This window comes from Myotis nattereri (assembly GCF_964212035.1).
Source record: "Myotis nattereri genome assembly, chromosome: 3".
Taxonomy (NCBI): Eukaryota; Metazoa; Chordata; class Mammalia; order Chiroptera; family Vespertilionidae; genus Myotis; species Myotis nattereri.
Window position 1 is genome coordinate 5,870,719 of NC_138077.1, and position 14,166 is coordinate 5,884,884.

The 14,166-nt window shown below is 49.9% G+C and overlaps 1 protein-coding gene across 1 annotated transcript in view; it reads right to left on the reverse strand.

Moving 5' to 3' along the window:
- Positions 1 to 220: 220 nt before the first annotated feature.
- DSCAM (DS cell adhesion molecule) overlaps positions 221 to 14,166 on the reverse strand; it is a gene marked incomplete at its 5' end in the record, with an annotated part of 440,423 nt that continues 426,477 nt past the window's right edge. The window contains one exon of the mRNA XM_081088248.1: positions 221 to 1,510. Coding sequence (XP_080944374.1) covers positions 1,158 to 1,510 — 353 coding nt within the window. The 3' untranslated portion in view covers positions 221 to 1,157. The remainder of the gene's footprint in view (positions 1,511 to 14,166) is intronic.

The following is a 14,166-nucleotide window of genomic DNA, read 5'->3' on the forward strand; positions in this document are numbered from 1 at the left end:
CCGGAGGCAGGATGCACAGAAGCCTCCTGGTACCCCGCCCCCTCCTTCGCCAGCCAATGGGGCTCCATGTGGAGCAGCGGGGAGGGGGGGTGGGGGTGGGGGGCAACCGCTCTGTCCTGGGCCAGACATTAACCACTTTCAGTGTTGCTGGTCACACCTTCTCTGCTGTAACTAACACCTCAGTGCGCCCCAGTGACATGGAACAGACAAAACGCGAATGGTGCCTGTGCCAATAAAACTTTATTTATAAACACAGCAGTGGGCTGGGTTTGGCTCTCAGGCCATCTTTGCTGCCCTCTGGTCCAGCTGGAGGGTCAGGGGGCGAGGAGCACCACATCTGGGAGGCTCAGGACAGCCCCCGGCTGAGCCCGAGACCAGCTGCGGCTTCTGCCCGGTCCCCAGATGTTCGCACGGAGGCCGGAGTGTGGGCAGCCTGGCTGGTTTATCAGCTTGAGTTCTGGGTTCAGCTCTAGGATTTGCAAACAACAGCATCCGTAAGAAGGAGGACCCAGCAATCAGGAGGAGACGAGAGAAGCAGACATCGAAATAAAGGCAGACAACCTTTTCTTCTTTATTTCGCTTAGACAAAATGCAAAGAGTGTCTCTTTAAATTAAAAAATAAACGAGAAAGAAAACCAAATCGATCCCCCCCTCCCCTTCACGGACGACACTCATCCTAAGTAACAACAGAAGAAGGTCAGACCGAGGCCCCAGTTCCTAATGGGAAAGAAAGGTGTGCAAACATGACTAAGTCTCCCCCTGCCCCCGCGCCAGCGTTCCTTGCAGATTCACAGAGAGCGGAATATGCTTTCCTGTTTTCTTTCTCGCATCGTGTGTGATAGAACTTCCGGTCAGAAGGTTTAATTAGTCCCCCATGCACGTGTAGAAAATCAGTAAAAATGCAATAGCCTGTGAAGATCATAAAACTGGACTTCTTTCCCAAAAAATCAGATGCCCAGGCAGATGGAGCTCACACTCAGACAGAAAAAAAGCAGGAGAGTCTTTGCACTGTCTGTGGTTGCAGTAGTTTCTCTTTTTTTTTAATATATTTTGGCAATTTTCTTTAATTATAAATATTGGAATTCCGTAAAAAAAAGGTAGCTTTGATTGAGTTTTTTTAAACCGTATTTACAACCGCGGTCCTGCCATGCTGTTTGTTATACCAGGGTGTACGACTTGGCGTACGGATTGCTGCCTTTCAAGTGGCCCCGGGAGTCGAGCAGCGATTCCTGGGAGCTGCTCATTTTAGCTGCCTGGCCCAGCTCGGCCCCTTCGCGCTGAGGTAATGTGGCCACGGCCCCCTGCGGCCACTGCTGTCCCTCTCGGGCGGAGGACGTGGCCGAGGGCGCCTCCATGGGGATGGGCTCCAGGACCGTGGGGCGCTTCAGGGTCCGACTTTTCTGCGGCTCCAAGCACGCCTGCCCTAAGCTCAGGTCCCTGCTGGTGCCCGGGCCACTTCGGTTCAACAAGAAGTCCATTCGAAGGTATGGAGGCAAGTGGATGAGGTCACCTGCAAAGAAACACAGAGCAGTCAGCGGGGTGCTTCAGGTGGCGAGCGGGCGCCGAGGGCCCCTGTGCCCATGTGACAGGCCCTCCAGGGCTCAGAGGTGAGCCCTGCACCCGGGTGAGGCTGTCAAACCCCTCGCTGCAAAGGCGGGACCATCCTCCCCTCTAACGTGCCGGCCTCTCTATGGCACAGGAACTCTTCAGTGTCACACTTTAATCAGACAAATGAGGTCTCAAGGTCCTTCCGAAGCCCACAACAGAAAGAGAAGCCATATCAAAAATAATCCTATATAATAAAAGCCTAACATGCAAACTGTCCTCTCCACCGGGAGTTCTACTTGCTATGACGTGGGCTGACCACCAGGGGGTGGCGCAGAACATGGCGGGCGGGGTCAATGTGGCACTGGTAGCCCGGTGGCAGTGGAGGCGCTATGGCCCTGATGGGTGGGGCTGACGCCCGGCTCCCAGGTGCTGAGGGAGAGAGAGGTGCGCAGGAAGCCAGGGGCCCAGGTGCTGCCCAGGGCCCAGAGGTCAGCTGGGACCTACCCTTCCACACCAGACCCTCGCACTTCAGTCGCTGGCCAGGCCTGCACTGGGCCTCTAGTAATAAATAAACAAAGAGAAGAAGAAAAACTACATCCAAGGCAGACATGCACACCAAGTGTGAAATGTGCTCCCCGAGTCCCAGGTGTGATGGGAAGCGCTTGGGGGAGCAGGTGCTCCGGGGGCAACAGAGAAAAAAAAACGGAGCGCCGGATCTGGTCTCGGCAGTTCCACAGGCTGTGTCACCTTCAAGCTACCAGCTTTCTCTGATCACTTTTGGTGAAAATGGCCCCAGGGACACTTTAGATTTGGCTCCGTGAAATCAAAGGAGCTCTAATTCGATGTGGGCCTCAGTCAGTGAGCAGGATCAAGGGAAAGCTGATAAGAAGGGCCTTGACAATAAGCTGGCAGAGGACTCTTGGAGAAAGACTGGCATAACAGGGCCTTCTTGTGGAAAAGGTTTTGGAGCCTGGCGTGTCAGGATTCAGGCTTGGAAGCAATGATGCATGGGGTCTGTCACTATGGAGTCTAAGGTCAAAGGTCCAGGGGTACCTTGTGATGGGCATTAGTCTTGTTCCTGAAAAACGGAAGTGTTTAAATAAAAACAATGAAACCTCATGCCCCGAATGCCTTGTATGATAACATTGAAAATGATTTATCTTTATTTCTGGTGGTGGATGTGGTATTCATTCTCTTTAGTGGGGGTTAATTATTTGCAAACAAATATCATGAAGTAATTAACAGCTGTCATTAAGAAATGACATTAAACTGGAAAAGCTCTTTGTAGTGTGAAGAATATTTTACATATGAGTCAACTCTAATTTACCATATTTTAAAATTTGTGGATTTTTATATATCCAGTTTCCTAAAAGTGACTGTCTTTATTCCTAAGAGCCTCATAGGCAAATTATATTAATTTTTCCTCTTATTTATTAACATGACTATTGTTTCTTAGTCTTGTTAAAAAATACTTGACAACATGTGGAGTTCATTGACCTCCAGGGTTATTTAAAAATGCAGGTCAGGGACGCGCCCTGCTCTTCCTGAGGCGCAGTGACGCTGGACACCCGACGTGCTAGTCATGTGTTGTCACAGACCCAGGAATGAGTTTCTACCCAGCAGCTCCCCACTGAGTGAGGGGCGCATTAAGCCCCCAAAAGCAATCACACCTGGGTCCTGGCTGGATGGCAGGATGTGCGGGTCCTAGATTACATGGGAAAAATGTGTGTGGAATCAAAAGACAGAGCCCACGATATCTGCCTGCAGTCCCCAGGGGCTCCCACTTTAGACAGAGTGATCAAGAGGGTCAGGGCAGCTGGGAATGACTGGCGAGGACTGGAAATCATGAATAATGGCAACTGCTCAGCGCTGTGTCTAGACACGGGCTACCCGTGTCTGCTGTGCAGGTCTGCCAGGCCCCTCTCAATATCCACTCTCTCTGCTGATGCGGTTTCTCAGGCAAAGCTTTGTGATGCTGTGTGGTGCTGTCCTAGCTCTTTCGACTGTGCATGTGCTTTCTGATTAGCACCCAAAGTAGCCCTATCAACTGTGTGAATGCTGCAAACGAGCTCTCTCCATCACTCACGCACGAAGGCAGCAGCGAGCACCCACGTAAGCGGTGGTAAGCTTTGTTTATTAAAGGTACTTGGGTCCATTCAAATCCCACCCCCTGTGCTAGTCCAAGGACCACTTGGGAAACTGGGTTCTCCAATCATCCATCCATCTTGCATGTTCTTCAGACGCCGATAGAGACAACCCATGCATGCATTACTCCAGGAAAAGAGAGAAGTGAAATGGAAAACCGTGGTGACAACGTGGATGTGGGCACCTGATGGTCTTGGCCGACCTGCTCTCCCTGAGCCTGTCTCACACACGAGAAACGAAACAACGATTCTAACGGTGGTGATTAAGAGTAGAGGCCGGGATGACATTGCCTGCATTTCACCTGCTATAAATCTGGGCTCAGTTCTTCATTCACAAAATGGGACCAGTGGCAGAACCTACCATGTAGGGTTATGGTGAGGATTGGGCTGGATAACGCATGTGAAAAGGTACGATCAGACGTCTTCCTTCTCAGAGGGGCTGAAGTTATGGGCTGGGGATCTGCCAGGGACATGAGCTGGGAACTATTTTTTTATACCTTTGTTTCTGTCTTTAGTGGGTTGATTAGGGCTCCCCCAAAAGATACGCCCATGTCCTAGCCCTCGGAATCTGTGAATGTGACCTTATTTGGAACAAGAGTCTTCGCAGGTGTAATTAAGGTCAGGATCTCCAGGTGAGGTCACCTGGATTTAAGGTAGGCCCTAAATGCAATGCCACGTGTCTCCATAAGACACTGGCAGAGGGAGATTGGAGGCACAGAGGAGAGGGAGGACACCATGTGAAGATGGAGGGGCAGGTTGGAATGATGCCACCACAAGCCAAGGAATGCCCAGGGCCACGAGAAACCAGAAGAGGCAAGGAAGGATTCTTTCCTAGAGTTTCAGGAGGGGGCCCGGCTCTGATGAAACCTTGGTTTTGGCTTCTGGCCTCCAGAACTGTGAGAGCATTAAATTTGTTGATTTAAGCCACCAAGTTTGCGGTACTTTGTTACGGCAGCTCTAGGACACTAGCACAGATGCCCGTCCTTCTTGGCTGGGGTGGGCTGGGGACACCACGTGAACTCTCTCTGAAAGTTCTATGTAGGGTGACAGTCTCTGCTTCCATCAACCATGGGAAGGAGGGGATCGCTCTTTAACAACAACAGGAGCCAACGTGGCTGTGGTTCACAGGGTCCCTCCTGTGCTCTGAGCTCGTAGGGGCGCCTCTGTGGGCTAACCTGTCACCCATCCTTCCTTCTCCACTGAGGCCAAGCCAGAGTCACTTCTTCCAGTTTCCCTGCTCCCTGGGGGAGTAGATGCTTGTCCAGCTGCCCCCAAAGGCCCCCGAGGGTTACATTCGAAGCAGCTCTCCTGGATCTTCTCCAGGAGCGAGTAGGAGCCTCAGCCCCCTGCATGCTCCCCAGGGCTCCACATCCGTAGCTAAGTAGCCAGGACCCCCTTGGGTTCTTCCATGTGTTTGACAGCAGCAGTGACCCAGGAGTTCAGGATCTCTTTTGCTTTGCATTCCAAAAAGTCACTTCTCTCAGGTGCACAGGCCCCTTGCGTGCAAACCCACGTGGCCACAAACATGGGCGGAGCCAAAGCCCTGCCTTAGGGCTGTCTCTAGCGAAATCTGTTACCATGGTGTTCACGTCTATTTTCAGCAAGGATGTACACTGTCTATCATTTAATTTCCTCCTCCTTGTTTCTGTCCAGCTTTCCTCTCCACCCCTCTCTGAATTTAGAGACTAGAGAGATGGAAATACACACACACACACACACACACACAGAAACAGAGGGAAGAAACATGGAGACAGAACAAGGGGAGATGAAAACAAGAGATAAAGAGCCACAGGCAGAGAAAAGTGGATGGAAAAGGAACTGAACTGAATCATGGGATGTGGCAGAGAGGAGGAGAGAGAGGACATGCGTGGCACTATGGGAACAGATGCAGGTTACAGGTGACGAGAGGGCCCTGTCCCCGGGTCTCACAATGGTGGCCCAACCTCCCTGGGGCCTCTGTGTTATGGAAGCATTTCTCCACTTTGCCTCATCGGCCTGCACAGCTGCACCCCTCACCCCATGCCAGTCGGAGGCCCTTATGATTTATGCCTTGAGGAATGATTTGGCCATGATTTCAATGTCATGCCTTGTCATTTGTCACAATGGTCTATTTCTAACCCTCCTGTCACTGCTCGCTGGGAACCTTTGGTGCCACTAATATTTCTAATGTTTCCCCCCTGTCCCTAACCCCTTTACTCACTGGTACCATCTCAACTCCTCACCTCCACCCTGACCAGCACAGACTGCCCGGTGGTGCTGTGTCCATCTGCAATAGATGCTTGAAGCCTGCCCGCTAAGGGGGCCTCCGGGCCATGGCTGGCCCTGACTGTGTGGAAACTGCTGCATTAACCCTGCCTCTCTTTAGCCGAAGACCAGGAGACTCCCCTCTTACCAGGAAAGCAAAGCTTCCTGAACATTCTCAATATATTCAGACTCACACACAAGTCTGAATGCATTTCAGCTTCGGAAGAATAAGGGAAAATCAATACCAACACAGGAGAAGAATCAGTCTATTGAGAAAATGTATAATGAGTGCACATCCCATGAATCTATTCCCAGACAATGCACACACCAGGGGGAAACGTCTATAGTCTGGATCAATGGTTCTCAGCGTGGGGGATTTTGTCCCCAGGGGGCAGATGGCTATGACTGAAGACATCTTGGGTTGTCACAAGTGGGGGCGGGGTTAGCTCCCAGCTTGTGCTGGACAGAGCCAGGGATGCTGGTCAGCATGCTTCTATGCACAGCACCGCCCACCGCAAGGAAGTATCCTGTTGATGAGAAACGCATTTAGAAGGTCAAAGTTCATCTTTCCAAGTGGGTCCTTATATCACTTGAAATACACTGAATTCAATCAGCAAAAGGGCTCATACTCCTCAGCCTCATCCAGTCCACAAGGAGTTATGGCCTCAGTTCTTCATGGGGTGTGTTCTTCATGGGAAAAGTGAGGGATGGGCCCCACGGAACAGCAGCCAGAGGGCCTCCACTTGACCTGATGGGTGGGAGCTTAGGACAACGGAAAGAGCGTGAACTAGAGAGTTCTGCACTTTGTGTCCAAATCCTGTCTCTGGGAAAGACAAATATCACATGATCTCACTTATAGTGGAATCTAAAGAACAAAAGAAACTGATGAACAAAATAGGACTAGAGGCATGAATGCATGGGACAGACTGACAAGTCTCAGGGTGGGGATGGGAAGAGATCAAGCAAAGAATATATATGCATATATGCAAAGGCCACAGACATAGATATTAATATGGGGAAGGCCTAGGAGGGGTGAGGGCAGGTTGGAGAGAGGCAAAGGGGGTGAAAATGGGGGACATCTATAATAGAGTTAATAATAAAACAATCCTGCCTCTGCCTTGAAATAGTTCTGTGACCCCTTCCAGTTCCAGCTCTTAACTTTAGTCAATTGAAGGAAGGATGTTAACTTCTAAAGGTACCTTTAAGTCTAAAAGCTCCTTTCTTATGCTCTATCTCCCTGTGAGAACTGGTTAAGTACATCTGTATGAGGAATTTGGGGATAAATATGGAACCAATGAATGCATTTCTTTATATATATTATTGATTTCAGAGAGGAAAGGAAAGGGAGAGAGAGAGAGAGAGAGAGAGAGAGACATCAATGAGGAGAGAGAATCATTGATTGGCTGCTTCCTGCACGCCCTACACTGGGGATTGAGCCTGCAACCTGGGCATGTGCCCTGACCAAGAATCAAACCGAGACCTCCTGGTTCATAGGCCGATGCTCAACCACTGAGCCACGGCGGCCAGGAGAATGCATTTCTGAGAGCCTCCGATTCCCAGGCCTTCTTCCTCTTTATTAGCAACTGAGACATGCATAGCCTTCCGCAACAAACTCCTGCGGAATGAAAGTGACTCAGGGTCACTAGGGACCTCCATCTCCACTGGGGCCACCTACAAAGGAACTTCCATCAATTTCTAACAAGGTCTGATACCTGTGCTTAGATGAAGCTTGCTATTAATGCAAAAGTAAGCAGCACAGAATGCTAACCTTGAGTTCTGGCAATTTCAATGAAAATCACACGGATCAGACTTGCAGTCACACTGCAGCTTCAAAGAGCCAGCCGCCAGGGAGCGCGCAGCCCGCCCACACCAGCGCAGGTGAGATCTAACGCTTCTTTGGTTTAATATTAATGCGGCAGCATGGTAATGAAAGCTTGTAAACCAACCTCTCTTGGTAAATGAATCTCCACTCCCTAAGGCAACCAGGACAACCCCTCAATAAATAATGCGAGATAGCTATCGGAGGCCCATGGACACAGATCCTGTTCCCACCCCTGGCTTGTACTTCAGAGGCCTCATGCATTTTTCAGAGCTCATCGATACATCCTCCTACTCACTAGTGAACTTTAACAACTGCTGTGGCCCTGGCTGGTGGGGCTCAGTTGGTTGGAGCATTGTCCCTTACACCGAAAGGTGGTGGGTTTGATTCCAGGTCAGGGCACATACCCAGGATGTGGGTTCCATCTCTGGTTGGGGTGTGTGTGGAGAGGCAATCGATCCATGTTTCTCTCTCACATCTACGTTTCTCTCTCCCTCGCTTTCTCCCCCTTCGCTATCTAAAATCAATAAAGAAAAAACAAAAGCAAAACACACACACACACACACACACACACACACACACACACACACTACACTTGTGTACGAAGTGGGGCTTGGACTTAGTGGCTGCTCACGGCTCTTCTGAACTAAAGCAGTTCTCAACTAGAAGCAGGATTGGAATCTGCCCTGACTTTTAGGCAAGCGTGGAGCTCATTAACAGGGACTGAGAAGTTCCCAGTGAGGAAGAGGCCATGGGGCTCGAAGAGAGTTCCCATGTGAGACCCACAGGGACCCACACACTGGGGGCCACTGAGGAGGAGCCTCGCTGGGGCCTTGTACCTGCTCAGCCATGAGGCTGCAGACCCATCTCAGCAACCCCTGTACATACTGAGTCGTCCCATGGAAGGGCCGAGTTAGCCTGGAAATCAGTACCTTCCAGACAGAGGAAGTAGATGCTTGTAGATTTCAGGAGGCCAGAGAGTTGGAGCCCAGAGAGCAGGGGTCATGCCTGGTGAGGAAGAGAGGCCGGCCTCTCAGGACCTCGGAGGTCTTTATCCCGAGAGCAAGGCACCTGGACTAGAGAGGGCCGGTTACGTCACTTGAATTTATGGCGTAGCTTCCCAGTGTGGGAAGTAGGCTGCATGAGGACTTGGTGCCAGCCGTGTCTACACGGGACCACAGTGAAAGACGATGGTCTTTGCTGTTCTCTTCTTGCCTTTTTGTATGTTCCCAGGTTGCTCCTGACTCACCATGGCATCTCACTGGGCCATGTGTAGTCTGTCTGTCTGTCTCCTGCCACCCCCACCGTGTGTAGGAGGGGTGGTGCCTGACTTCCATAAGCTGGATTTTGCCTTGTTTCTTCAACCCCCTTGTTTGTCAGTCTTGTGTCTTTCAGAGTCTTGGTCTGCTGCCATGATACTCCATGCTATTCTGATAAACGGCGGAGACTGTGGGAAGTGTTGGTTTAATATACACTATTCGCACTTTTATGTCTTTGAGTAATACCGGGTGCAGTATCTTTTCATGGAGAAGAGAGTCAATAACAATGGGATGAATAAATGAGTGCAATATACTTGTTTATTTGTGTTTCTGTCGATGCAATCACCGCGGCGAGCCTCTGCTTGCATCTGCAGCCCTGGAATCTAGAAGCTTCCTTCTGCTCACACCACAGGACACAGGGAGCCCACCTGCCTCTCCGTCACACGTCTGTCAGGCACAGGCCTCCTCCTCACCTTCCGCTATCTTTGGGCTCCCCAACAACTAGAGCTGAACCCCAATAAGAGAACCAAGAAAGGCAGCGAGCTGGCGAAGGGGCCCAGAGGCCAGAGGAAAGGCTGTCGGAACAAAAGAACAGACTCGGGCACTGGGGGACGCACAGCAGCAGCTGCAAAAACCTGCAAGCACCTGGCAGGTCTGTGGGCTTGGTGCTGCGACCAGTACAGGGTGGGGAGGAGGAGGCTGCAAAAGGCCAGTGGGCTTAGAGAGTGGGCTTAGAGTTCCCAGCTTGGGGCCCCTCCGAACACGCGCCACTTGATGTGTCCAAGGGACGTCGGACTAAAATTAAAGCAGGGTCTTGAAGACAAAATTGCAAATGCACATCAGAGAGACTTGGTTTTCCAGGAAGGAGGGAAGATGAGCGCATGCAGATATTTAGGTCCCCCCAGAGCGGGGAGTGAAGAGCAATGTGAGGAGGTGTTGTAATGGCTCCCGGGCCCTTCTAACTTGAATCTCAGGGGTACCTGAAAGATTGTACAGTTGGAAGCTCAGAGGGACTCTTGCTCTCAAGGTCATTCCTGTCTCCCAGCCTTTATCTCCTCTTCCCTCTGGACCCCTGGCCCCTGAGGCTCTCTGCTTCATCCGCTGGTCACTCAGAGAACCGGCCAGCGGCAGCAGGCAGTGGCCATTTCCAGCCGGGAAAGGGCAGCTGCTTTCATCATGGAGCGGCTGAGGTCAAGGCTGGGGTCCCGGGGTGTGACAGCTGAGCTCCAAAGGGGCAGAAGTTTCCCCGCTGCTAGCGGGGCAGGCCCTATTAGGTTGCACATTGGAAGCTTTCACTTGATGTAAGTGGCTTTGTGCAGTGGCATCTCTCGAGGGCACGGGGTATGCATCATGAATAAAGAAGCAGTAACCCAAGATCGCCAGAAACTGGCTGAAGATGCTACCTGAAACCAAGGCGAGACGCTGTAATCCAAGTCTCAGAAGCCACCCTGGGCAAGAGGGTGTTTCCAGCTGTTTCTTGGAGGAATACAGAGTTTGGTTTGTTTGTTTTTAAAGACGGAAATAGCCATCTCTTACTGAAGAAAACAGAACAAGTACACACGTGGTACTGTACTTAAAATATACAAGTCCTAGAAATGCAGCACATTCAAAATCCAGGAATTACTAAAACTCTAAAGCTAGATCCTGAGGTGTGCCTTGGGGGTAAGCTGGCCACATTTCCTGGGGCACCTCCCTGCCCCCCTTAGCTGAGGAAGAGATTCCTCTTGGCTTGTTAAGAGCAAGGAAAGGAAAGAAATTACTCTGTTTAAAGTTCGCCTGGAAGATGGCACGCACTTCCATGTCCTCTGGTGTTTTACTCACAATTCCTAATAACCTTCATATTTTAACCAAGTGGCCAGCCTTACCACTGTCAGCCACAACCTGTTCATTCGCTCGACAATGTTTATTAAGCACCTACTATGTGCCAGACAGAGCGCTAGGAGCATGTATTCAATTCCACTAAACCATTTAAACATTTTCCTCCAACAGTCACTCTGCTGCCAGATATCTGCTAGACTCTGGAAGAGAAATACAAGACGTGTTTCCTATCTTCCCAGAGCCACCGTTTGGCCAAGTTCATTTAACTAGATCTTTATTTGTAGAGAGTTTAAAAGCTTGGGATTGTAAATGGGAAAAAGTAATTAAAAAAGAGGACCTGATGGGAGGAGAAGGCTAGCCAGAGACTTTGAAGGCTGCCCAGAGACACACTCTGACTGAGAACCGCCCAGAACCACGCAAAGCACAGGCATACGCCCAAGGCACTGCTAGTTCGATGTGGCCCCAGTGAGCAGGATAATAAATTATCACCTGGGGTCTTGTGCCTGGGTGGCGGGCGTTTAGTTGTATTATAAGGAGCAACAGAAAGGCTTCCAGAAGGATGAGATATTTTTTCCCCTAAAAAGACTATTTAATGTTAACCAAATAGTCATCTAGTGTGGACCAAAGTTGGTGGACATGAGGATTCTCACTGATTTAAAATATTATTCATTCCTAAAGTTATAAAATCATTTTAGTCTAAGGCAGCGGTCGCCAACCGGTGTTCCTCGGACCACTGGTGGTCCGTGAGGAGTGAAAGGTTGGTGACCGCTGGCTTAAGGACTATGTTAAGATGATAGCAACTTATGTAGTTGCGATCTTTCCACTGCTTTAATGGATCCAGGCAATCACATCATGAAAAGGGCTTAAACTTTTTTCACTCTTAAGCCAACAATATGAACAAGTCATCAGAAAGAAACTCAAGCCCTGACTTATTTCAAGGCTGGCACAAACGGGACAGTCCTGTAACGCAGGAGCTCGTCCGTGAAGGGGGCACGGTGGCCGTGTCTCTTAGATGGAAGCCTAAGGTACCTAACTGGGTGGGACGGCTATGAGATGGGTGCTCCCCAGGACATCAATGGCCCCTGAAGGAGAACAAACAAATGAAGGAAGCGAGAAGGGAGTCAGCAGCAACCCTGGAGACACCCTGGAGTCACTGGGAACTAACAACGTCAACAGGCAACAACAGACACAACTGCTAACAGCTTCACCTGCGTAGGTTCCATTTGTCTTACACAAACCCCATAGAGTAGGCGCCGATGTTGTAACCACAGAACCAGCTCAAAGTGGTCCTGCCCTATTTCTGAAAAAACTCAGAACCAAAGTTTAAACTTTGAATACGCCACTCAAGAGTAACACCTGTGGACCCTTACCTCCCCACTCCACCCCAGAGCCAAAGGACCAAGGCTTGACCAGAACCAGAGCACCAGGGACCCTTCCAGAAGCAAAGGGGCCGCTGTCCAGGAGATTCAGTGCTGAAACCCCTTAAATCTTGCTTCGACTCCTCCATCCGGGAGACAGAGTTGAACTTTGCCTCCTGTCTCCTTGCCATTTGACTTTCTCATAACCAGAGCTTTTTTCTTTTCTCAAACCTGTGCCGTAGTATTGGCTTCTATGTGCATCGGGCAGCGAATGCTTGCTGGGTAACAATGTTTTGCTCATTTTATAGATGCAGCAACTGAAGCCCAGCAAGACTAAGGACATGCCCACAGGCATGCGTTCTTGCCTCTTGGTCTTTGTTAAAAAATATATTTTTATTGATTTCAGAGAGGAAGTGAGAGAGAGATAGGAACATCAATGGTGTGAGAAAACCATTGATTAGCTGCCTCCTGCATGCCCCCCCCCAACCCCCGTCCTCCGCACCCTACTGGAGATTGAGCCTGCAACCCAGGCATGCGCCTTGACTGGGAATCAAAACATACCTCCTGGTTCATAGGTTGATGCTCAACCACTGAGCCACACTGGCTGAGCTCTCCTCTCCTATCTTCCACACATTCAGGCAGGGCAGCCACAGAAAGTCACAGCAGTTTGTCCTACATGTCTCTGCATTTGCTTGCACGTAAGTGTCAATAATAAAAAAAATACTTGAAATAACAACACCCATAAATAACATCTCATCCTCTCCCCGAGGAGGTAGCGGAATGAAACTAAATGAAGCCATCACTCTTTATTGTCTGCTGGCGAGGATCTTTGCCTCTGCTTGGAAGATTAGTCGCTGGATAGACAATTCTCATTTTATATATTCTTATGTATTTATGAGGCTCATTTCAGCTGGGCCTTATGCCATAAAACCCAAAGGAATCACAGTAATTTAAAAGTGAAGATAAATGTTTGAAATAGAACCAGTGTCGCGGTTCAGGAAATGGGAGAAAGAGAAATATACCTGGATTCAACAAGAAGGGACAGGCCAGTCTGCAAAGCAAAGTCTACAGGCACCTACTTCAGTGTGAGGAAAAGAGGTGATTTTTCAGAGAATAACTACAACGGGCTGCCTTGGTTTGGACCCAGTCTAACGAGGTGCTTTATTTGCCCTGTATAGTGGTATGCAAACACCGGAGCCAACACTTAAGAACTGCGAGTGTCCATAGAAAACCAAGATTTCTGGCTTCTCTTAAGAAACTCACTCATACTGGGTCCCCATTTTCACCTGGGATCAGTTGGGGGGAGCTTGCTAGGGCCATTTGCTCTAGCTCAGTGGTTCTCAACCTGTGGGTCGTGATCCCTTTGGGGGTCGAACGACCCTTTCACAGGGGTCGCCTAAGACCATCGGAAAACACATCTATAATTACATATTGTTGTGATTAATCACTATGCTTTCATTATGTTCAATTTGTAACAATGAAATTGGGGGTCACCACAACATGAGGAACTGTATTAAAGGGTCGCGGCATTAGGAAGGTTGAGAACCACTGCTCTAGACAGTCCCTGAGCTCTTAAACTGTCCCTATCCCATCACTCCCTTTCCCTGCTTCGTAATCTCTTCATTTAGTTACATGATCTGCCAGGCCCTGAGGCCTTACGGTTTGCAGCTCCATCCACAAACCCAGCCCACCTCCCAGGCTCAAGGCAGAGTCCAAACTGTGATGGATGTGACATGAGCCAGTCCCTGTCATGTTGGGTAACTCAGTAAAGCCAGGGTCCAAATGCTGGTGCATAGTAGGGCCTCTCGCCTTTGAAGCCCTCAGTGCAGCAGGTTTAAAACACAGCCCCGTGATTCTGAAGCTCCTCCCATTACATGGTGGGAGTCTCCCTCCCTCTCTAGAATCTGGGCTCCTTGAACAATAGAATATGGCAGAAGTGACAGGTTACTTTCCAGCCCCAGCCTGAAGAAACGGGC